Source organism: Capra hircus, chromosome 2 (assembly GCF_001704415.2).
Source record: "Capra hircus breed San Clemente chromosome 2, ASM170441v1, whole genome shotgun sequence".
NCBI classification, from domain to species: domain Eukaryota; kingdom Metazoa; phylum Chordata; class Mammalia; order Artiodactyla; family Bovidae; genus Capra; species Capra hircus.
The window spans coordinates 43,982,075-44,008,201 of NC_030809.1; the positions used below are offsets into that span (position 1 = coordinate 43,982,075).

The 26,127-nt window shown below is 41.4% G+C and overlaps 1 protein-coding gene across 1 annotated transcript in view; it reads right to left on the minus strand.

Moving 5' to 3' along the window:
- CD28 (CD28 molecule) overlaps nucleotides 1-25,121 on the minus strand; it is a 36,083-nt gene extending 10,962 nt beyond the window's left edge. The window contains exon 1 of the mRNA XM_005676403.3: nucleotides 24,968-25,121. Coding sequence (XP_005676460.1) covers nucleotides 24,968-25,022 — 55 coding nt within the window. The 5' untranslated portion in view covers nucleotides 25,023-25,121. The remainder of the gene's footprint in view (nucleotides 1-24,967) is intronic.

A 26,127-nucleotide genomic window follows, 5' to 3' on the forward strand; every position in this document is an offset into this window, starting at 1 on the left:
TCCACACAAAATACTTTCTTTTTCCTATTGCTTTGAGGTATACTAACAATTGTCTACCTATTTGCATTTTTTGAAAAGGGTTATTTGAAGCAATACACCCACATATCCATACTGAAGGGTCAATAAAATAATCTCTTACAATGAAATTTACAGTTGAAACTGGATTTGAATCCTTGAAAGTTATGACCAACCTAGATAGCATATTCAAAAGCAGAGACATTACTTTGCCAACAAGGTCCATCTAGTCAAGGCTATGGTTTTTCCAGTGGTCATATACGGACATGAGAGTTGGATTGTGAAGAAAGCTGAGTGCTGAAGCATTGATGCTTTTGAACTGTGGTGTTGGAGAAGACTCTTGAGAGTCCCTTGGATTGCAAGGAGATCCAACCAGTCCATTCTAAAGGAGATCAGTCCTGGGTGTTCATTGGAAGGAATGATGCTGAAGCTGAAACTCCAATACTTTGGCCAACTCATGTGAAGAGTTGACTCACTGGAAAAGACTCTGATGCTGGGAGGGATTGGGGGCAGGAAGAGAAGGGGACGACAGAGAATGAGATGGCTGGATGGAATCACCGACTCGATGGACATGAGTTTGGGTGAACTCCAGGAGTTGGTGATGGATAGGGAGGCCTGGCATGCTGAGATCCATGGGGTCACAAAGAGTCGGACACGACTGAGCGACTGAACTGAACTGAACTGAACTCAAGTATTTTGTTTCTGCTTTGGGGAAAACAAAGCTGCATAGATCACTAATAGATTTTCATCTCCTACACGTGCCTGCATGCTCGGTCATGGCTGACTTTTTGTGACCCCCATGGACTATATAGCCTACCAGGCTCCTCTGTCCATGAAATTTTCCAGGCAAGAATAATGAAGTAGGCTGACATTTCCTTCTCCCAGAGGTCATCCCAACCCAGGAATTGAACTTGCATCTCCTGCATTGGCAGATGGATTCTTTACCACTAAGCCACGACATCGTTCTCAGCCCTAGTTGTACACCAAGAATCTGTCCCTGGGGACTTCCCAGGGAGAAGTGGTTGAGAATCTGCCTTGCAATGCAGGGGACTCTGGTTTGATCCCTGGTTGGGCAACTAAGATCCCACATGCTGTGGAACAACTGAACCCAAGTGCCCCGAAGCCTAAACGCCACCGCTAAAGAGTCCATGTGCTGCATGGAAGATCTTGCCTGCCCAACTAAGACCCAACACAGTCAAATAAACAAATAAATAAAATTTGTCACAAAAGAAGAAAAATATGTGCCTGACTCCCATTCCCAGAAATTGTAATTTAATTGGTTAATGCTGGTGGAGGATAGATTGATTTTTTCATTTTTTATTTTTTATAGCTTATTAAGATATAATTCAGCTTCCCTGATAGCTCAGTTGGTAAAGAATCCACCTGGAATGCAGGAGACCCTGGTTCAATTCCTGGGTCAGGAAGATCTCCTGGAGAAGGAATAGGCTACCCACTCCGGTATTCTTAGACTTCCCTTGTGGCTCAGCTGGTAAAGAATCTGTCTGCAATGCAGGAGACATAGGTTTGATCCCTGGGTTGGGAAGATACCCTAGAGGAGGGAATGGCTACCCACTCTAGTATTCTGGCCTTGAGAATTCCATGGACTACAGTCTATGGACCTGCCTCTTGAGAAACCTATATGCAGGTCAGGATGCAACAGTTAGAACTGGACATGGAACAACAGACTGGTTTCAATAGGAAAAGGAGTACTTCAAGTCTGTATATTGTCATCCTGTTTATTTAACTTATATTCAGAGTACATCATGAGAAACGCTGGGCTGGATGAAGCGCAAGCTGGACTCAAGATTGCCAGGAAATATCAATAACCTCAGATATGCAGATGATACCACCCTTATGGCAGAAAATGAAGAGGAACTAAAAAGCCTCTCGATGAAAGTGAAAAAGGAGAGTGAAAAAGTTGGCTTAAAGCTCAACATTCAGAAAATGAAGATCATGGCATCTGGTCCCATCTCTTCATGGGAAATAGATGGGGAAACAGTGGAAACAGTGTCAAATTTTTTTTTTGGGGGGGAGGGCTCCAAAACCACTGCAGATGGCGATTTTAGCCATGAAATTAAAAGACGCTTACTCCTTGGAAGGAAAGTTATGACCAACCTAGATAGCATATTGAAAAACAGAGACATTACTTTGCTAACAAAGGTCCATCTAGTCAAGGCTATGGTTTTTCCTGTGGTCATGTACAGATGTGAGAGTTGGACTGTGAAGAAAGCTGAGTGCCAAAGAATTGATGCTTTTGAACTGTGGTGTTGGAGAAGACTCTTGAGAGTCCCTTGGATTGCAAGGAGATCCAACCAGCCCATCCTGAAGGAGATCAGTCGTGGGTGTTCATTGGAAGGACTGATGCTAAAGCTGAAACTCCAATACTTTGGCCACCTCATGCAAAGAGTTGACTCATTGGAAAAGACCCTGATGCTGGGAGGGATTGGGGGCAGGAGGAGAAGGGGACGACAGAGGATGAGATGACTGGATGGCATCACCGACTTGATGGATATGAGTTTGGGTGAACTCCAGGAGTTGGTGATAGACAGGGAGGCCTGGCGTGTTGCGATTCATGGGGTCACAAAGAGTCGGACAAGACTGAGCAACTGAATTGAACTGAACTGAACTGAACAGTCTATGGGGTTGAAAAGAGCTGGACGTGATTGAGAAATTTCATGTTCAAGATATAGTTCATATACCATAAAACTCACCTTTTTTAAAAGTTCACCCTTTTTAAGTATATAATTCAATGACTTTTTATTACAGTCACAAAGTTGTGAATGGATCATCACTATCTGATTCCAAAATACTTCATTACTCCCCCAAAAAATCTCAAACCCATTAGCTGCCCCTCTGCGTTCCTTCTTTTTCCCAGCCCTTGGCAATCACTAATCTATTTTCTATCTCTATGGTTTACCTATTTCCATATAAATGGTACCATGCAGTCTGTGTTCTTTTATGTCTAGCTTCTTTCACATAGCATGTTTTCAAGGTTGATCTATGTGGTACCATGTATCAGAACTTCATTCCTTTTCATGGCCAAATGATATCACACTGTATGGATATACCACATTTTTCTTCATTGATCAGTTGTTTCCACTAGTTGGCTATCTTACAAAGGCTGCTATGAACATGTACAAGTTTTTGTGTGGATGAACATTAACAATTCTCTTGGGTGTATGCCAGGAGTGGAACTGATGGTCATGATGGAAACTCTATATTTAACTTGTTGGGGAACTGCCAAAATGTTTTCTAAAGCAACTGCACCATTTTACATTCCCACCAGCAGCGTACAAGGGTTCCAATTTCTCCACATGCTTTCCAACACTTGTTGCTGTCCATCTTTTTTATTATTATTATTATAGCCATCTTAGAGATGTGGAGTGGTATTTCTTTATGGTTTGATTTGCATTTCCCTGATGACTAATGGTGCTGAGCATTTTTTCATGCACTTGTTAGCCATCTGTATATCCTTTTTAGTGAAATGTCTATTCAGATCATTTGCCCATTTACCTGAATTCTCTTGTTAGTATTGAGTTGTCGGAGTTTTTTATATATTTTTGATGCACGTTCCTTTTATCAAGATATGTGAATTGCAAATATTTTCTCCTGATTCTGTGTGTCGCCTTTGGCATTAGTTTATTAATTCCCCCAGGTGATTCTAATATTCAGTCAGGATTGAAAACTGCTATAGCCTAAGAGAGTTCTCAAGCTGACAGCACATTAGTCACCTGGGAGCTTAAGAAACTCTTGATTCTTGGGCCAATTAAATCAGAATCTCTGGGTATAGGACCCAGACATCAGTCTATTTTAAATTTCTCAGGAGATTCTAATATGGCTTAACAGTTGAAACTCATTTCTTACCCCCAATTCATGGGCTTCCACAGGCTTTTCCAACCTCATTTCCTCAAACCAAAACCCCCCAGGTTAGCCAGATCACCTAAGGTACCTTCCCAGGACACACTGTGAGTGCCTCTCTGTGTACTTTTCTCAGTGACTCCTTGGCCTACAGCGTCTCTCTTTTCTTAGGTCTCAAAACTATCACTCTCTGTTCTACCTTTTGAATATCTCTTGTTTCAGAGGCTTCCAGTTGTTTAGCTTTTGATCTGCATGTATTTTCTCTACACCCCTAGTTTCCAAGTCTCCTTTGAGCAAGGACAAGAGGTTACACTTTTTTGTACACTACTGTCTGAATAAGGGAGTCTCATTAAATAATTGACAAGTGAAAGATGGTGATAAGACTGTACCATTCCTAGCAGCTAACTCTGCCTAGTATCTCATTAAGTCCTTATTCGAAATCTGTGTCTCAATAGCAACTTTAACTTCATTTATTATTCACCCTAACAAATCCTCACTAAAAGCACTGAGAAGTTAACACGTAAAGACTCCAAAAGTTCAGCTTGTCTTGATAGGAAAATCCAACTCATCTTTTGTTTTATCTTCCATGGCCTTTTTCTTTGCTTACTTAGAAAGAATCACTGAGTTGGTTCTGACTGGAAGAATCAACCCCAGCAAGAAATGCTAGCATTGCCACTCATTTTCAGGTTAGGTATCTGTATTTCTGCCTATTGAGGACCCCAGGAAGTGTGTTTCCATGACTAATTACTTGAATTTTGTTCTAATGAGCATTCAAATTCTTCCTGATATTCCTTTGAAAGCTGATGTAAGAAAAAAACATGAGAGTAGAATTTCTTTGCAGAGATTTTTTCAAAGGAGGGTGCAGAGGCGGGCGCATGGGCAAGACAACTGAGTAAGGCTAAAGAGAAATCCTGGATCATTGGTCAGTTTGGCTTCCTCCTCCCAGCACCCACAGTGACATGGAGAGGGAAGGAGGGAGAGAAGCTCATGCATCTACACTCCAGGAGTTTGCTTAGTGCATCTTGATAACTCAGGTGTGACACCCTTCCAAGATGCACTGGGAGAGAGAAACCAATTTCCCAAAGGGGAGCAGGGCTCAGCTTCTATCCTTGGGCAGCTCAGAATCTGGTGGGGAAGAAAGATACATGAACAGACAGCTCCTTTTTTTTTTCTTTAATTGGAGGATAGTTGCTTTACAATGTTGTGTTGGTTTCTGCCATACAACAATGTGAATCAGCTCTAAGTATACATATTTCTCCTTTCTCTAGCGCCTCCTTCTCACTTCACCTTCCATCCCACTCCTCTAGGCCATCACAGAGTACAAAGCTGAGCTCCCTGTGCTGAACAGCAGCTTCCCACTAGCTGCTGTATTTTACGCATGGTAGAGTATATATGTCAATACTACTCTTAATTCGTCCCACCCTCTCTTTCCCCCATTCTGCCCACAAGTCCATTCGCTATGAACAGTCACTCTAAAAACAGTGGCACAGTGATCTGCATTAGTAGGGGCAACGAGGGAACCAGCTAAAGATTTCCGGACGAGCTGACTGCTGACCTGAGTCTTCTAAGGATTATGCAGATGTTGATTCAGCACATTTTTATTAAGTAAAAGTTTCCTAGCTGAGTCTTTGTTTTAGGGGATGTAGGTGAGGTAGGGGACTGTGGGAAAGATAAAGACAAAGAGAAAAATACAGAGTAAGGCAAGTGTTGGGAATTGCAGCTACCTCCATTTGCTGGACCTGAGTTGTTAAAGACAAGGTTGGCAAAGTGAGCACAGTTCATAGCTTGGGCTCTCTCCTGCAGATGATGAGGACCTGCTGAAGGAGTTTAAGCAAAAGAGTCATACATACAAGTTTTCATTTTATATAGGTCCCTGTAGCATAAATGTGGAAGGTAAATTTAAAGAGAACAAGAGTGAAAATATGGAGACCAGTTAGGATGCAATTGCAGTAGTCTAGGATCACTTTCCTGCATTGGAGAAGGAAATGGCAACCCGCTCCAGTGTTCTTGCCTGGAGAATCCCAGGGACTGGGGAGCGTGGTGGGCTGCCACCTATGGGGTCGCAAGGAGTCAGATATGATTGAAGTGACTTAGCAGCAGCAGCAGCAGCAGGCAAGAGATGATAAGGGTCTGAACTATGGTTACAAAGAAGTGGGAGAACTCAAGAAATACTTACAGGCTAAAATTGGCAGAACTCAGCATGGGCTTAGATGTGGTGAGTGAGGGAGTTAAAAATGCTGTCCTCAGACCACACAGACCAACCAGTAAGTAACCCTGTTTTCCTTTTGCCTATGTCTTCATTCATTACATGACCAGAATAGACAACTCAATAACTGAGGGGAACTTTGGACGTCTGGGCTGTGAGGAAGACATTCTTCCAGTGTAGGGGATCATTGCAAAGAAAAAGCAAATTCCCTCAAAGCTTCCCAGGCCCACAGTCAACTCCATGGAGCTTAGTCAGTATTTGCTCTTTTTCAGAAGGGAGAAGCAGTGGTCATCCTCTGCTTTCCTTCACAAAGCATAATACAATGAGAGAAATGAAAGATAGATTCTCTTTCTGTTTATCATGAAACCTCCAATTCAGACCTCAGCGGTGTTATTACTGATCAATGAGATTTCTCCTGAGCCCACTCTCCTCCAATACTACTTCAGTTCAGTTATGTCCGACTCTTTGCGACCCCATGAATAGCAGCACACCAGGCCTCCCTGTCCATCACCAACTCCCAGAGTTCACTCAGACTCACATCCAGTACTACTTAGGGAAGAGCAATCCAGGATCCTAGTATTTAGGCTGGCTGTTCCCGTCAGTATTCTCCTGGTTGATGGCTTATCCAGCAATTGAGCAAGGGAAGGAAAAGTGCCTTCTTGCATGACCCTTTGTACCAATATTTTGTTGAGAAAAAGCTCAAAAAATGGTTAAATGGCCATTTGAGGGAAGAGAGATATCCAGTTCATCTATCAAGGTTTACTTTCCTCTCTCTTCCATATCAGCACATATCTTTTAAAGTTAGCAGCTATGCTTGAAGTAGTTCATTTAATATGTGCTGGTGTGGACAACAGCCTCCCAGTTTAAGGTTCAGGTTGAATTCATTCTGGCCAACAGAACCTCTTGTTTTTCAACGTGTATAGCCTTATAGTACTTGCTCCCACCTCGGTTCATTCATGTCCATCATTCAGAGAAGCCTAAGTGAGAAACCAGTTCATAGGACTTCAAAATCTACATCTGCTTTAGAGAAACACTAAAGGAAGGAGATTACTTTTGGTGGTAGAAAAAGACAATCAGTTGTTCTAAGTGATATTGAATATATGTCATCACTGTGACTTCCCGTAGACACAATAATTCTGATTCCTCTTACTTTTTTCTTAAAACGGAGCATGTGTAAAAAATGCACACCCCTTACTCTGTGATACTAAAGTAATAACATGGATCCAGCGAAGCAACCAAAAACCAGAACCCCAAATGATATTTGGATTTGATACACATTTTGATTCTCTGAGTTTTAGGGATTCCACAGTACTTCAAATAATTTAGGACATATTGTAAAATTCAAGGACCTATCTAGACTCAGAAGAAGAAACCAAAGAAATATTTAGCTTCCCCATACTAAGTTCTGTTTGATTCCTTTTTTCTTTCCAGTTAGTGCTAGGAGTGGAAAGCATCCTTCTCAGGTTAATTTTCTCTTAGCAGATCCACCTTTTTCCCTGGAAAATAGTTGGTTTTCCATCTTGTGAGTAGTTAGATAAGGTCTACCAAGGTCAAACCTACTAGATTAAAAGAGAGACATTGTCAATCCATCAGTTGTATTGGCTTCTGATCTCAAAAGATTGGCTTGATTGACATGTCTCTAATTGAATTGGCAAGTTGTTTTGATGATGAATTTAGTGCTTTGCTTTTCAAAGCCTTTCCTAGCAGCTAACCCAGCTAAAGGTGTGGAGACAGGAAGCAGTAACCTCAAACCTCTTTCCCTCACAACTCCTCCTTGACAACAGGCAACATGAAGAGTAAGATGGGAGGTGAGAAGGTACTTATCTGCTGCTTATGAGCAGGGCAGTGAGAATTGAAAGATTTCCCACAGATAATCTGTGAATTTTGTGATATAGCTGACTTCTGGAAAATTGAAAGTTGCTTGTGCTTCCATGAGAAAGAGGGGAACAGAGCTTGGTTACCAAAAACAAACCAAACAAAACTTTCCCTTTTGGCCTATTGTAAATGGGCCAATTACTATAAAAATAAACAATGCTCTGAACAGGTGGAGTGGATAACCATCTCTAAGGTGTGGTTCCAAACACCAGGGAAGGAGCCCTGACCCTAAAGGACACTCCCCACCTGTTCAGTTAATGCTTTGACTTCAAAATAAAGTGAAGCCTAAAATGCAATGTGGGAAACACATTGACAAATTAGTACCTAAGATCTATATTCATAGAGCTACAAAGTGCTTTCTCCTATTTTATCTCATATGAGCTCCAGATTAACCTGTGAAATACAGGACAGTCATCTTCACACCCATTTCATAGATGAGGAAACAGGTCCAGAAGGCCTAATTCTTCCCCAAGGTTCCTGGACAAGTATGTGACCCTTAGGACTTGGTTCATGCCTCAGGACTTCTAGTTTTGTTTTTTGTTTTTTTTTCTTAATTGAAGGATAATTGCTTTACAGAATTTTCTGGTTTTCTGTCATACCTCAACAAGAATCAGCTATAGGATTCTTGTCAGCTATAGGAGCCATGTCCCCTCCCTCCCAAACCTCCTTCCCATCTCCCTCCCCATCCCACCCTTCAGCCTGTCACAGAGCCCCTGTTGAGTTCCCTGAGTCATACAGCAAATTCCCATTGGCAATCTATTTTACATATGGTATTGTCAATTTCCATATTCTATTCCCTCTACTAGTTTGCATCAAAATTTCTACATAATTTCAGTGACTGTTTCTGCTGCTGCAGCTGCTGCTAAGTCACTTCAGTCGTGTCTGACTCTATGCGACCCCATAGACAGTGGCCCACCAAGCTCCCCCGTCCCTGGGATTCTCCAGGCAAGAACACTGTAGTGGGTTGCCATTTCCTTCTCCAAAGCATGAAAGTGAAAAGTGAAAGTGAAGTCGCACAGTCATGTCCAACCCTTTGCAACCCCATGGACTGCAGCCTACCAGACTCCTCCGTCCATGGGATTTTCCAGGCAAGAGTACTGGAGTGGGTTGCCATTGCCTTCTCCAGTGACTGTTTCTAGACCTTTTCAAAGTTGGACCTGATAGTTGGATGGCACATAAGTGAGAATTAGGGAGGAGAATACTGTTGAGTAGAGGAGTCGGTGGAGGGGGAAGAGGACAGGACCAAGATAAGTTTCATTTTCTACCCTATTTTCCCGGAGCACCATCCTACAAAAAGTGCTCAGCTGGAAGGAAAGCTGGAGGTGATCTCAGCCAATCCCTTATTTTCAGAAGAGGCAACTGAAAACCAAGGAAGGAAATGGCTTTCTAAACAAGGTCACACAAATTCTAGAAGAGCTAAGATATAATTTACGTATTCATGATTCTAGGAGTAATGTATTAAATCATGAATGAATAGAAAACCAATTTTGTACTTTTAGCAAGACTGACTTGATTTCATGGTCATATTTAGAAAAAGTCTGTCACCAAAGTCACTTTGTCTCTACACAAAAGATCTTGCTTACAATGTCAGAGATTACCTAAAGGTCATAGATAGAGCCCAGACAAGGCTTACAGACAAGATTGTCACTGAAATGTCTCTTAGCAGTTATTTCAGATCCACAAGCAATAATTATGCCATGAAACAATTCCATTTCAGCTTGCCCAAATGTCCAAGAGAGTTTGAACACAAACATTATTAGTCAATACGCAAAGTCACTTTCAGTCTATACTTCCCTGGGCAAATCCTAACTTCAAGGCCTTTGTGAATTATACTTATTTGTCTTATTTAATTTACAATATTCCATCTTTCCATTTCTTTACCATAGCACCATAGAGAAATCCACTGGCTTGCAGAAGCTTGTGAACCAAAATGGGAATAGACAGCACTTAAGACTGAAGGCTGTAAGGAAGCACTAAAGCAGATAGAATACTTGTTGGGTTTTTTCTTTTTTGGTCGTTTGTAAATAGTGCATTCTTTTCACTTTTTTTTGTTGGTGTATAAATGCTTCACAATGTTGTGTTAATTTCTACTGCACAACAAACCGCATCAGCTATATGCATACATATATCCCCTCCCTCTGGAGCCTCCCTATCTCCCAGCTTCCCCCGCTCCCCCACTGCAATCCCACCCCTGCTGCTGCTGCTGCTGCTGCTGCTGCTGCTGCTGCTGCTGCTGCTGCTAAGTTGCTTCAGTCGTGTCCAACTCTGTGTGACCCCAAAGACGGCAACCCACCAGGCTCCCCTGTCCCTGGGACTCTCCAGGCAAGAACACTGGAGTGGGGTGCCATTTCCTTCTCCAGTGCATGAAAGTAAAAAGTGAAAGTGAAGTGGCTCTGTCGTGTCAGACTCTTAGCGACTCCATGGACTGCAGCTTACCAGGCTCCTCCGTCCATGGGATTTTCCAGGCAAGAGTACTGGAGTAGGGTGCCATCGCCTTCTCTGACCAGGCTCCTCAGTCCATGGGATTTTCCAGGCAAGAGTACTGGAGTGGGGTGCCATTCCCACCCCTATAGGTTTCCAAAGAGCACAGAGCTGAGCTCCCTGTGCCTTACAGCATACATGTTTCTTTACCAACATCATTTTTCTTCAGAACTTCTCAAGAACTTCATTGGGGCCCATTCTGTCAGGAAGATCCGCTGGAGAAGGGAATGGCAACCTACTTCAATATTCTTGCCTGGAAAATCCCGTGGACAGAGGAGCCTGGTGGGCTATACAGTCCATGGGGTCACAAAGAGTCAGACATGACTGAGCAACTAATACTTTTCTTCTGAACATCACAATCAGAGTTTCTTCTGCCATTCAACAATCAGATTGTAAAGATCTTAATCACCTTGTTTCCTTTTTAAAAATTTTAACTGAACAGAATTTAGCATGTTAGGCAGGAACCAAAAAAAAAAAAAAAAAGAAATCCTTCTCTTCTCAACCATCTTGCCCTGTGATGTTTGTGAACACACTGTGAAGGTGACGCTGGTTCCCCTGGCACAGAACACCTCCCCCTGACCACAGAGCTGGTGAAGTTACCGTAACTTTCCTCTAATCACATTTCCTGTTCATGCCAGGGATACCCTTCCACACGTAGCCATCTGACCACTGACTCCTTTTTCAGGCTCCACAAGGGGCAGGTGGCTCACAGTCCAGCCCATTATTTGCTCAGGAACTTAGAAGACAAACTGTGCTTCCTTGGAGGTCAGGGACCCAGCCATCTGAGGCTCTGGTAACTCTAGCTGGTGGCTTGGTTTCACACAGATGTGAGAAAGAACACAAAACATTCAGACTACAGCGTCTCTCACCATCCTTTTCAGTGAAAACAAAGAGGAAAACAAAGCTATCAAACTTTGAAAGGCTCCAGACTCTCTGAAATCCATATTAAAACAGGGAAATAAAAAAAGGGGTAATTCACATGATGTTTCAAAATAACTTTGGTGTCATTTCATCTAGTTTTCTATTGATTGTCATCTTGAAACTCTCCTCATTTTCATAAGGAATAAATATTGATGGGAAGCCCCTCCCATCAAAAGGGCTTTGAAAAAGCATAGTCCATGTATGTATACTTTGTCTCATTCAGAAAACAGCACACTCAAAACTGGGCAATAAGAGGTGAGTAATTTATAATAATAATAGGAAAAGACTGTTGACAAAGGTTTGGAAGCACAAGATATAGTATCAGTTTGGCCAAAACGTTCACAGCTTACAGAAAAACCCAAATTAACTTTTTGGCCAACCCAATACTAGAACCTGTAGCCAAAAGCGGCCAAGTTATAACCACCCCCATATCTAAAGGGACAAGGGGAGGGCAAGGTTCCCAGAATCAGAAGGAAAAGAGAGTCACGTAAAGGAGGCCACCATGACAGAAGCAATGACTTCTGTAGGGAAAAACAGTCAAGCCAAGCCACCAGCCCTGCCCGGGATTGTGTAAGCATCACTGTCAATTATATGTGTACATTAAGTCTTACCAAGAGCAAGTGTGACTTTCAAACAAAACCTAAAGAGACCTTAGTTCAAACAAGTACCTACAATGACAGAGGATAATAGAAACAGAAATAGAAGCTTCTATTGGCCCTCACCAGTCTAAGCACCACCTTTAGCCTTGATCTGTGTTTTCACACCGCCAGACACTGTACTGTAGAGGACAGTCGTCCTTGGCCTTTTAAAACCTTGCTGTGCTCCAGGCAATTGTCAGAAAGTAACTCAGAGGTCAGAGAGGGACAAAAAGTCCCATCCAAGCACCTAGATCTAAGGCACTAATTCTTGAGAGAGAAAAATTATCAATACGATCAACGAATACTTTCTGAAAAGAAATTTTGATGTGTCAGAAAATTACTCTTTGGTATTCTGACTTCTCCTTTGACAATGTCAAGCTTTCACTCAGCAATAAAGTAATGGGGCCTACTGTACTAGGTTTCTGGGAGATGGGAAGATGTAAAGATGCAGTCTCTCCCTTCTAGGAGAGATACTAAGGCAGCTTCACAATTAGCTACGCTCCAAAGCCAGGTACAGTGTGTGAGGCCTGCAGAGGGTCACTAACAGTTGTGCGGGAAGAGCCCTTGTTTCCAGACATGAGTCTGCTTTTGTGAAGACTGGGGTTTAACTGGGCCATGAACTTCTGGGCAAATTTAGACAGGCTAAGGTGAAGGAAATGCCCTTTAGTGTAAGGGGTTATTGGGGATCAGCTGAACATTGTATCTACATAGAAGGAAAATAAGTGAAGATGCCTGATGCATCATGGCGAGCTTTTGATGCCAAGAAAAAGGCATATGGATTTTACTAGAAAGACAATGGGAGACACTGAAAACACCTGAGCTGAGACTAAGGTAGTAAGCGCTGCTTTGGCAAGGTTAGCACAACAGCAGGGAGCGCATTAGCCAGGAGGGAGGATGGAGCGGAGGCAGAGACGGGTAAGATCTAAGCCAACAGCATCACTGTGAGCTCCTAGGGCCTGAGGCTCAGAGGCAGCAGCTGAGATAGAAAGGGTGGGCGAGGTGTTGGTACTGGGTTATGCTTGGTGATGGTGAGCAGGAATCAAAATGACGTGTAGCTCATGGACTAGAGAGACCAGTGACAAAATTAGCTAAATGAAGAGAGGAAATTTGTTTGGAAAACAGCTGTTGGGTTTTACATATGTTGTGTTTGAAGGGCAGGTAAGGCATCCTAGGGGAAAAGTCCAGGAGTTTGACGAATTGGACTAGAGCTCAAGAAAATCAAAGATAGACACATACATTCAAATGTCATCTATATTAGGGCAATAGTTATTATTAAACCTGCTAAATAAACACTGCCTGTACCATAATCCATCCCCACCATTCAGAGACACTACCCAGCCACATACATACAAAGCAACAGAAACTTGAGTGGTGGGACTTTTCTGGCAGTCCAGTGGTTAAGACTTCACCTTCCAATGCAAGGGGGTATGGGTTAATCCCTGATCGGAATGCTAAGATCCCACATGCCTCGCCACCAAAAATCCAAAACGTGAAACAAAAGCAATATTGTAACAAATTCAATGAAGATGCTTAAAAAATGGTCAACATCAAAAAATCTTAAAAAAGAAAAAACTTGAGTATGATGGGACTCAGGCCCCACCATCAAGGCTTTGCATTATCCTCTCAGCTCCTAATGCTGGAAAGATCATCTAAGAGGACAACATGACAGGGCATCGTAATTTATATAAAAGAGTTACTTATGACAAAAGTTGGAGCTTCCCAGTGGCTCAGTGGTAAAGAACCCACCTGCCAATACAGGAGACACAGTTTCAATCCCTGGGTCAGAAAGCTTCCCTGGAGTAGGACATGGCTATCACTCCAGTATTCTTGCCTGGAAAATTCCATGGATAGTGGAGCCTCGTGGGCTGCAGTCCACGAACTGAGCAACTGCGCATGGATGATACCAAAAGCCACCAGACCAGTCTGAAAGTCAAACTTTGTTACTCTAAAATGTTGCTTATAGTTCAGTGGTAGGTAACCAGGATTTTATAACTTTCTACATAAATAATATGGCAGTAATTCAGTTAACAGATGCCCATAGGTGTCAATGAACTGGCTGTATTAATATATTGCATTCTAAATACATATTTTAATCCGGTAACCAAATCTTGGAACCTTGTTTTCCTCCTGAGCCACCATCATTCCGAGTCCTCATTCAAAACAACTCTGTAAAGAAGACAACAGTAATTTTTTCCTGTTTCTTTCTCCCTAAATCTTTGGGTGTGTGTGCTCAGTTGTGTCCAACTCTTTGTGACCCCATGGACTGGAGCTCACCAGGCTCTTTTGTCCACGGGAATTTTCCAGGCAAGAATACTGGAGTGGGTTGCCATTTCCTACTCCAGGGGGTCTTCCTGACCCAGGGATCAAGCCCTCATCTCTAGTGTCTTCTGCACTGGCAGGCAGGTTCTTTACCACTGCGCCGCCTGAGAAGTCTACACCTTTGAGAAGTCTGCTTAGGGTCACCTTGACTCATTCAGAATCTTCTAGGTAAGTCATCACCTGGAAGTTCGGAAAATAATTAGTGTTAAACCTTAGCATATGTAGGAAGACGGGGAGAACAAAGGCAATATTGTTCCCCAAAACCCTGCTGTCATTTCTAAGCATATTAGCATCTAAGACCCTGATTCACAATCTCTCCAATTTCCAAGGTGACCAGTTACAGTTCTTGTGTTTTCTCTATTATAAGAGCATCCACAAAGGGGTGGGGTGATCTGGTTGCCTTGCTAGAGCTAATAAAAGCTAAACCTTTTATCCCATTTAAGAAGAATTTTTAAGCCAGAAATAGACCTGAAATGTCTTCTTGTCCCAATCCCGTTGTATATCAGATGAGGAAATGAAGGCCTAGAAAAGTTAAGTCATAGTGTAACAAACTAAAACTCTTCATCATATTCCCCTCTCTTGATAAATCAGGGGTTTTAGCTTTTGAGTTTGGAAAAAGAATAACAGTCACATTCCCCCTAAAGCCAAGGGCAAGCCACCATGTCCTTCCTCTGAAAAACACAACAAACAAACAAAACACAGATGCCAAGATTAACATCCCTGGCTGGAAACTGGAGCCCTGCCCATGATGCTGGGGAGGCTTGGTCTGAACCTTGTGATACTGTTATCAAAGCTGTGAGCTGAGGCCAAGTCTAGCCACATGTACAGTTTTGAAGACTCAAGCAAATTTATGGTACAAACCAACTAACTCTTCAAAGTTAAGGTATGTACTGTCCCAGTCACCATTGTTGAGATAGGTTTAACACAATGACCTATCTTGAGAGAAATCAAATATATATATATATATAATTATATTTATACACATACACACACACACATACACACACACATATATATCTATTTCACAAACGTTTTCCATGTCAGGTTTGCCAGTGTGGAATCACTCGTCTACCCTGGCTTCATCCTCACACATCTCTCCCTCTGTAAACCTCTTCCCTTCCTCCCATTCTTCTTAGACCATTCTTCTTAGTGCATTCTTCTTTCCTCTCCTCTTTCTGATGCTCCCATTCTCCAAATCTCCGTCCCCATCTCCTCAAAGAAAATTGCCCCTATTCTCTTGCTTTTCTCTCTCTCTTCCTCTTTCCTTTCTTAATAGCCTTCTCTCCCTACCATCCATGCAACGCACACACACATTCAAGACCAACACGTGGCTCCTTCCGCATGTCAAATGTAATTAAGTCATTTGGCTTGGAAACATTACATGTGGACTATGTACAAATTACTATGATAAACTCTATAGGTGATATAAGTTCCTGATGGTCTTCACTTTATCTAGAAATTTCCTCTCCTTTTCACTATCTCGTTTTTATCCCCCTCCATCTCTTCTCAACCCTTTGAAGAGTTATCTTCCTTCACCATCTCTGCCTAAACTCAAAAAACCCCAAATGGCCTCCTTTCAACCAAAATCAATAATCTTTCCAGGGCTTCCCTGGTGGCTCAGTGGTAAAGAATCCACCTGCCAATTCAGGAGACATAGGTTCAATCCTAGGCTCAGGAGGATCCCCTGAAGAAGAAAATGGCAACCCACTCCAGTATTCTTGCCTGGGAAATCCCACAGACAGAGGAGCCTAGCAGGCTACAGTCCATGGGGTCACAAAAGAGTCGGACATGACTTAGCAACTAAACAACAGCAATGACTTTGTGCGTCTATGTGTGTGTTATTCACTCCTCCTTCCCTTATACAATCAATGTATTAACCATTGCCTCTATTTGAAACTCTTCTTCTGGCTCTAGTGACATTCCATGAGCCTTGTTCCCCTCTTCTCTCTCCAACACACTCTCTGTCCCCTTCACTAGCTCAGCCTCCTCTTCAGCTAAGCCCTAACTAGGCCTATTTTCCAAACTTCATTCAACTCTGTTTTTCTAGAGTTGTCCCCACTCCTTTCTACTAGCCATCAATTTCCGTCACTTCAATTTTATTCCAAAGTTGAGGATTCCTAAATGTTTTCTTCTTACCTGGTTCCCATATCTTCAGCTATGTACTGGACATTTTTCTGATATCTCAATTCTTTACTTCAAACTCAGTACATCTAAACCTAAACACTGTTTTCCTCCAAAACTCAGCTGAACAACAAAATCTTGGTTTCAGGTGGTAACACCACCATTCCTCTTAAGTCAAAATCTTGACATCATTCTTTATCCCTCCTTCCCTTTCACAAGCCAGGTACTAAGCCCTGAAAGATCTACTTTCAAAATATCTCTCAGAACAGTCACTTCTTTCTATTTTCACCTTTGCCCAAATCCTATGACCCTCTTCCTGACAAAGTGACAGAGTGGCATGATCTCCTGGTCACTAGTCTCCATACATTCTAGATCATCCTGCTTCTGCAACCTGTCAGCTGCTTCCCAATGTCTTGAAAATGAAGTTTGAATTTTCATTATGAGCATTCAATCTTTTTGACCTGACTCAAACCCATCACTCCAGGCCTCTATACCTTCAGACTGGCCATCTGTTCCAAGAACATGGAGTGATAATCCTGGTATAATTTCTTCATTTGTATTTCTTCTCCTTCCTGAGGCAACATAGCATTGGTAAGAACATGAACCCTGGAGCAAGAGTGCCCGGACTGACTCACTGATTAGCTGCGTGACCACAGATAAGTTGTTCTATCCGCTCCATGCTTCAGTTTTCCCATCTTACAGACAAGATAATCACTGTAACTACTTCAAAGGATTTAGGGAAAGAATAAATGATTTAATACAGAGAAGGCCAGATAAAACAGTGTATGGAACATTATAAGTGTAAAATAAATATTAGCTAGCAATTATTATTAATAACATCATGCATTCACATCTTATCTAGCTTTAAAGTCCAGCTTAACTCCCAGATTTCCATAAAAGCTTCAATATTAACCTTACTAATTATTTTACAGGCTTCCCTGGTGGCTCAGAGGGTAAAGCGTCTGCCTGCAATGCAGGAAACCCGGGTTCGATTCCTGGGTCGGGAAGATTCCCTGGAGAAGGAAATAGCAACCACTTCCTCTTTTTAGTTCATTCGTTTCCTTCTTCAACCAATATTTGCCCAACACCCACAACACATCCTGCACTATATATAGTTTTGAGGTTATAAGGATGAATATGATACAATCCTATCTGTAAGGAGCTCACAGTCTAGAGGAAAAACACAGATGTACCAGCACACAATAATAATTTTAGGAATCCTGATGAGGAAAGAAGTCCCTCACTTTGCCATGTAGAGTCTCAGAGAACTTCTTAGGTGAGAGGAGTAGGGAACATAATGGATTACAAAAATAATATATGTAAATCCATTATAGCATCAAATAGCATGATGAAGTAGGAAACTGCCAAGTTTTATTTATCTGTTTCCAGCTGTTATATCCTGTTATATATAGTCTTTCCAACTAGAGCTGAAGTCTCTAAAAGCACAGAGAACTACTTAATTACAGAAGCAATTCTTGTGTGCCAATTAAGTCTATATCTCTTTTCCTGTTTTTATATTCCTTCAGATCCCAATAGAAATTGAAATATAAGAGATGTTTAACAGATATGTTAAATTGAGTTACAGTTCCATTGGGAATCATCTTACAAGACCATAGGAAAGACTGAATACCAAGGGAATGCTTCCTCGGGGAGATGGATCTTGCACTAAAGACTTAAAGTGAAAGTTGATTAGCGTTTGGATGCATGGAAAGGAGGCATGCATGCTCAGTCGTTAAGTCACTGCTGACTGTCTGCAATCCCATTGACCATAGCCCACCAGGCTCCTCTGTCCATGGGATTTCCCAGGCAAGAATACTGGAGTGGGTTGCCATTTCCACCTTCCATTCCCTCTTCCATGGAAAGGAAGAAGGAATCCAAAATGGAAACAGCATCAGAAAGGTCATAAACATGGAGTACAGGTGTGTGAGACAGTGAAGAAAGCCACAATATAAGAAAGGGTTAAGGATCTTTTACTAGGGTATGAAAGGAGATAGATTGGGTAAGTAAAATAGGTCCAGTCTAAAAGCATCCCAAAATGCCAGGAAACATTGCAATGTCATCTTCTAGTAGCATCTTCTAGGAACCATCAACACAACTTCCTTTTCTATAAATTGAGAGATGTCTAAGTTTCCTCTTATCTTTAAAAAAAGTCTGTGGTTGAATTCAGCAATTCTATGGATGCTTCAGCTTATACCTGTTTTCCTTAAAATCTATTAGTATAGATAGGAAATCATTCACAGTGTTCCTAAATTGAAAGAGAAAAGAAAATCTGGAAAGATTTCACAATTTTAATTTTTAACTTCACTGAAGCTCAAACTGGGTTTTGTATCAGTCACATAACCTAAAACAACATGTTGTTATTGTTTAGTCCTTAAGTGGTTTCCAACTCTTTTGCTACCCCATGGACGGTAGCCTACCAGGCTCCTCTGTCCCTGGGGTTTCCTGGTGAAGAATACAGGAGTATTCTGCCATTTCCTTCTCCAGGGCATCAATCCAACCCAGGAATCAAACCCACGTCTCCTGCATTGGCAGGTGAATTCTTTACCCCTGAGTCACCAGGGAAGCCGTAGAAGATGTTAATAAATACCTGTTGAATGATAACATGAAGATCTGTCTTCCCAAGGCGTAAGAAGGAGCAGGCACTTCAGAGAAGAGTAACTTACTAACACCCATGTTAGTCTCCCCAAGAGCCTTATGGTGGGAGGAAACATTCTTCTCCTAAGATTCCATTCTGACCCACTTTCTATAGGATAGAGTCTGTGAATCAGAAATGGAATCCTCCTGGACTCAACATTCCTGAAGCTGGTCTAAATTATGTACCCTTCTTACTAGTCCTGTTCAATTTCAAAGCAAGTCATCAGGGTTACACAGAAGCTGCAAATACAGCCACAGTGATGTTCCGACACTTCAGTTCAGTTCAGTTCAGTCGCTCAGTCATATCCGACTCTTTGTGATCCCATGACTTGCAGCATGCCAGGCCTCCCTGTCCATCACCAACTCCCGGAGTTCACACAAACTCAGGTCCATCGAGTCAGTGATGCCATCCAGCCATCTCATCCTCTATCATCCCCTTTCCATCCTGCCCCCAATCCCTCCCAGCATCAGAGTCTTTTCCAATGAGTCAATTCTTCACATGAGGTGGCCAAAGTACTGGAGTTTCAGCTTTAGCATCATTCCTTCCAAAGAACACCCAGGACTGATCTCCTTTAGAATGGACTGGTTGAATCTCCTTGCAGTCCAAGGGACTCTCAAGAGTCTTCTCCAACACCACAGTTCAAAAGCATCGGTTCTTCGGCGCTAAGCTTTCTTCACAGTCCAACTCTCACATCCATACGTGACTACTGGAAAAACCATAGCCTTGACTAGACGGACCTTTTTTGGCAAAGTAATGTACACGTCAAATATCCCTAAGCAATGAAAAACTCTATCTTTTCAAGTTAAAACAAAATCACCCACCTAAGTTCTTAGCAGGGGAATATAAGTCATTGTTAAAAATGTATCATGTGTCCATAATTAATATTCTTGTTTGAGTGAGTGGGTAATGACTAGGAGTTACTCTTATAATCAATACATTACATGGTAGATTGTGAACCAACAAGGTGACTCAGATATGCAGAAAGGGGCTCACGATTAGATTAGAGATCAGAGTGAGCTGCGAGTGGGTGACTCTTACGACACCATCAGGAACTATAAACCTGGTTACCTTGGCAACCAGAGTCCCCAAGATAATGAAGATGATGACAAATGAAAAAGATGACGGTAATGGTGATGCAGAGATAAAGTCGCAGCTCAGTTAAGTAAGAAATTCACCACCACCACTCCCTTCTCAACAATGAAAATATAAGCTAAAATAACCTGAATGGTCACACACAGACTGAATTAAGATGCCTAGGAAATTAGTATTGAAATCTTAATGTCCAAGAAGTCTAAACTCTTTCTCATATCCTCTAACAAGCGGCTGAGTAGCCCTTGAACGTATCCAGCCCACCTCTCTTCTAGTGCTGAGAGTCATCAAAATGAGAATTTAACAAACAAGCAATTAGATACCTACTTTCCATGGGGCCTGGGTTACCTTACTTCCGGCTTCAGGGACCAATTCTCATACAACGATTCTTATACCGAAAACTCTGGGTACAACTTTTTTTCATGACAGCACCATGTCATTGACCAAAAAAGAGTCAAAGAAATTACCAAAAGAGACACAGATTCCTTAACACTTCTTAGAAAACCAAAGACCCCTCAGTCTGTCACACAGCCACCTAGCTGTTAATTTTTTTTCTCAAGTTCAGCATAACCTTCTACTAAGAAGAGAAGTCCCAGCCTCTGTGAACTTTCGTAACCAAGAAATTTCTTTTAGAAAATGGCAAACAAAGATTGAACCAAGATGAAAAGGAAAAAGGATAAATAACTGTGCTTTCAGAGGGCCTGCCCTCTGATTTTTAGACAAGAAAGTCTGCAGTGAAAATTGTGTATCGTTATCAAAGCCGATACGTGTGAATAAAGAGCTATTGTTTTAAAGATGATAAACCACAAACGGCATTTTCTTCTGGGATGTTGGTGGCATAATAATTTTCATTTTGTAAAAGTCAGCACATTGCAAGCAGGAAATACTTGGAGGAAGATAGCCACACATGATAAAAGCTGAATGGTAGCCATGGGGCATTTTGACACGAGAATAGAATAAGGATATTAAAAAAGAGGATGGTGTATGTTTAAAGGAGAGACAGTGAGGTCCTTCCCCTCCCCATAGTAAAGGTTTGAATGTGGGAGCTTCAGAATAACCATTACAGATTCATTTCTTTTTCTAATCTACCTGTGAAAATGACTCATCCTATTTCCTGGTATTGATATATTGGCATTAATTTTACAATCCTTGCTGTAAAAGTTCTTTCTGTATGGCTGCCTTTAAAAAAAAAAAAAAAAGAGTATCTTTGGGTGTAAGAACAGAGTAAAACAAATTTTTTTTTTAAATTTTTAGTTGGAAGCTAATTGCTTTACAATGGTGTGTTGGTTTCTGCTGTACACCAACATGAATCAGCTATAAGTATACATGTGTCCCCTTCCTCTAGAGCCTCCTTCTCACCCCGCCTCACATCCTACTCCTCTAGGTGGTCAGAGCACTGGACTGAGCTGCCCGTGTTATATAGCAGCTTCCTACTAGCTAGCTATTTTATACATGGTAACGTGTATGTTTCAGTGCTACTCTCTCAATTTAAAGCAAATTCTTAATTGCACTTTGTAAATGTCCATTAATTTTACTTGAAATGACAAAAATCACAGTCAATTTTTAGCAGTCAGAATAACTGGCTACTATGTATTGGTTGCCATATAGACACAGCAGGCTTGCATTTTCCATGTCCATCTTTCTCCCTAACTTCCCCAAGTCCAGCCTCAGAGCAATACTTTCCTGAGAGAAGTCAATGACTTTTGTGTACAACTACCTCGAGAGGTCATTTGCTGAACTAAAAATAAAGTCTTTAATTACCTTGTTTTGCTGATGGTTTTTCATTAAACACCAATCATTTTCCTGCCTTCTGCGCCTCTCTCAGAAAAAGAAATGCTGTGGGGAATAGAGCAGCACCAGAGAAATCAATCGTGTTCAAATTGGCCATTTTGGACAGCTTCCTTGCTAAGGTTAGGGAAGAAATGAAAAGAAACGCTCTCATTGAAAAAAAAAAAAAGTGTCGTCCTGATTTTTGCCTTCATATTGGATGATTGGCTTGCTGGAAACAATAACCAATATTGACTGAAAAATCGATGAACAATACTATGTATTATAGGTACCCTCCTTCTATCGTCAACCACAAATTGTTTCCCTTTCAAGGGCCTCCAGTTCTAAGCTGGATTCATAATACAAAGTCAACAAAATCCTCTGTTGTGGATCTCAACTGCACAATTATCCAGTAAAAAAGGACATGCCATGTTAGTAAAGAAATTGTGTTGGTTAAGGTTTTCTTATGCTTCCTAAGTCACTCTTCTTTAATTTTACTCTAAAGATCTTTTGTAGTGTCATTAAAATCATGAAGAATCAGGTTCAGGTTTGACCTTCATAGGATAAATATTTAAAGCTATGCTGTGAGACAAAGAGTTAGAACATTAAAACTGGTCAAAAAAACTGTCCTTCACACACGGACACATCCACACATCTCAGCACAGATATAGCATTAGTCTTTCACAGTCCGCAAGAGGATGGCTACACTTTGAACAGAGGATTTCCTTAACTATAACTTTTTCATGGAAGGTAAAGAAGAGAGAAACAAAAGCACATGGAAGATTTTGCACCACTGATTAGAAGGGACCAGACATTTTTGTATGTTGTAATTATTTTTTCTCATAAGTTTTCTTACTGAAAGAGGCATTTTGTTGTTGTTTTTGTTGTTGTTGTTGTTGTTGTTGTTGTTTTACTTTATTTTACTTTACAATACTGTATTGGTTTTGCCATACATTGACATGAATCCACCACGGGTGTATACAGGCTCCCAATCCTGAATCCCCCTCCCACCTCCCACCCCATATCATCTCTCTGGATCATCCCCATGCACCAGCCCCAAAGAGGCATTTTGAAAGTACCTTCTCAAAAAAAAAGAGAAAGAAAGAAATTGCCTTCTCTACCCCTTTCCTACTTCGTTAGATGGCCACTCAGCACCAAATGTTAAAAGTGATTTTGGGAGGTGAACTGGCATTTGAAACATAAATGTACCTCAAGTCAAAGACAGTTTCCATGGGTATGATCTTTTCACGGCTTCTCTCGCTATCCCCCTTTTAATAAATGTGCTAAAGGAAATGTATAAAGCCTTGAGTCTTACAAAACACATCTGCAAAATAGAGTGAATGAATTGATGATGATGGCTGTGCACAAAGAAAAGTGTTTTGTAGACAGTTACCAATTTTAAATAATTTTCCATTAGAGTGAGGCTTCTCTCTCCTTTCTGCCCATTCTTTATGGCTTAATAAACTATAAGATTTTAAATAGTCTTTAAAAATAAATTTTAGGGATCCTTTAAAAAATAGACATTGAAGATTCTTTAAAAGTATGTTAGCTCTCAGTGCTGGGTATTAACCTATCTCATCACCAGCTCATGTCTTTTATTATATCAACACCTTTCATAAATACACAGAATTTTTAAGGTGCTCACTGGCACCTCAACAATGCAATGGATGGGTGTATTGCACAGGTTGGGTAATTACACTCTTTGGAACTCAGGCACATGATATTTAAAGGACAGCAAGAAATCATGCAATCCCCATACTACTAACATAAGTGAGAAAGAAAATGGAAGATGCTGGCCTTTCATTATATCGTCAATGGAAAAATAACTATCCTTACTTCAATATGCCGATTAACCCCTATCTGTCTAATTTTTGAGCCAAGTAGGACCATTTTCAAACTCTGAGAACAAGTTGAATGAACACCTGACTCCAGCCCACCCAAGTAAGCAACAAACTCTTTCTGTTGGGAACTGTGATTTACCAAAGATGATCTAACCGTGGACATATCTGGAGCTAAGAAATTGTAAAGCACACCCTAGTAGGTGGAGTAGCAGAAAAGCACAGGCCCTAGAGTCAGACAAAGGTGGTTCAGACCCTGGTTCCAACAGCTCCTACATGTAGATCTTTAGCCAAACTAACATTCCTTCCCCCAACTCTTTATCTGAAATGGGGTTAACTGTGATCACATCAAGTTTTTCATCTTCATCCCCATCATCACTGAAAACTTAAAGAATTTCAACCACTTGAAATAGACATCAACCAATTGTTTAAAAAAAACTAATTTATTAGCATCTGTATGGCACCAGCTTCTGTGACAACTCCAGAATTCATTTTGGCACCCTTTCAATTTCAAGTAGACACAGCAAAAGAGTCAGACAGGACTTAGTGACTAAACAACTAGACATGATAATTGTAGCCAACGTTTATCTTGCCGGCCAAGCACTGACTATGCTAAACATTTCACATGGTTTGTTTCATTTCATCCTCGCAATGACCTTGAGAAGAAGTTATTATCATTCCCATTTACAGATAAGGAAACTGAGGCTTAGAGAGTTTAAATACTAGTCTAAGCTCAGTTATCAAGAAATAGATCTGTGATATGAACCCAGGCAGTCTAAATCCAGAGCTTTCAGAACCAACATGCATACAGCAATTTCCTTATATTTAAAAATATATATGTATACACAAATGCTAAAAATTCTTGGGACATTACCAACTAATAGTTAAATAAATCTGATTTCATTCAAAGAATGCTTATTTAAGTATTTTGCTGGCTATAGTCTGAGAATCAATGAGTTTCTTCAATAACAGGTTGCCATTTCATAGCAAAAACTACACTTCAAATGCCCAAATGTCCTGAGATCTTTGAAATTTAAAATGAACCATTCACTGATAAATGAAGAAAAGTATTGCACCTTTTGAAATATACCAAATAGAGGGTGCATGATTTTAAAACATTTTTTCCTGAAAATTAAATGAAATTAAATGAACCAAAAGCCTCAAAAGAAAATGCTGGAGGAGGAAAGAAATCAAAACTGTTTACCTGCTACTTGAATGGAGGGGAAGAAATTGAGAGCCAGGAGCAGCCTGAGGATCATGGTGCTGACGGTGGGCCACGGCTCCAGCCCCTCCTCCCTGAGAAGCCCAAGTGTGAGGTGAACCGAAGACACACTTGAGTGACTCGACTCGTCATCCACGGCCACCACCGCCAACTTACTTGTCTTGGGGCACATGATCAAGGGACTCAAACCTCAAACATTTCACACAGGATATTACATTGTTTTGATGACTTCTAACTTTTCCTCTTCTTTTAAAGGTAAAGCTTTTCTTGTCACTGAAAGAGTATCAGTCACTCTATGATGGTCTCATGGAAATCATGCTCTGTAGAGGGATGTCGGAGCTGTGAAAAACAGGTGCTTGAAATCTGTGCTTGAAATCTAAAATGTAAGGGTAGACAGATGAGACGATTCTAAGAGGAGAGCTTTTCATAAGACAGGGGTAGACTGTGTCCAAAAGACACCAGTAAGAATTATACTGAGGGACTTCCCCACTGGTCCAGAGGTTAAGAATCTGCCCGCCATGGCAGGAGACATGGTTTTGATCCCCGGTCCAGGAAGATCTCACCTGCTGTGGAGCAGCTAAGCCTGTGTGCCACAACTACTGAGCCCACATACCGCAACCACTAAAACTCACACCACACTGAAGAGTAGCCCCCGTTCACAGCAACTAGAGAAAGCCTAATCACAGCAATGAAGACACAGCATGGCCAAAAATAAGTAAATAATTTTTTAAGGGTTATATTGAAGATTTGGGAAATAATTGTTATTAGCATTGAAATGTATAAATATGAGGATTTGAACGTTTGTGTTGGACGTAGGCAGCCCCATGGAGCATGGAACATAAACTGTTTAGTTTATGCCAAACCTTTCCCAACTGACTTCAAGGAACTTTGAGAGAGACACCCCACTTGCAAGCACCCCACCTACTGAATATCTGGAGGAGGTTCCCTAAGCAAAGAGGGAGTCGAAAGTATCCTGTGTCTTTAGAGGGCAATGAGGTGACAAAAACCTCTTGGTGTCTTGTGGTCTATATGTTCCTCAAGGAAATTAGAGGTTAAGTGGCAGGCATGAAAGGAGGCTCCAAGCAGCCTCCCCGAGGCTGGTGACCAAGCCTCTGCAGGCCTTACCTTCTGAGAAAGTCTTC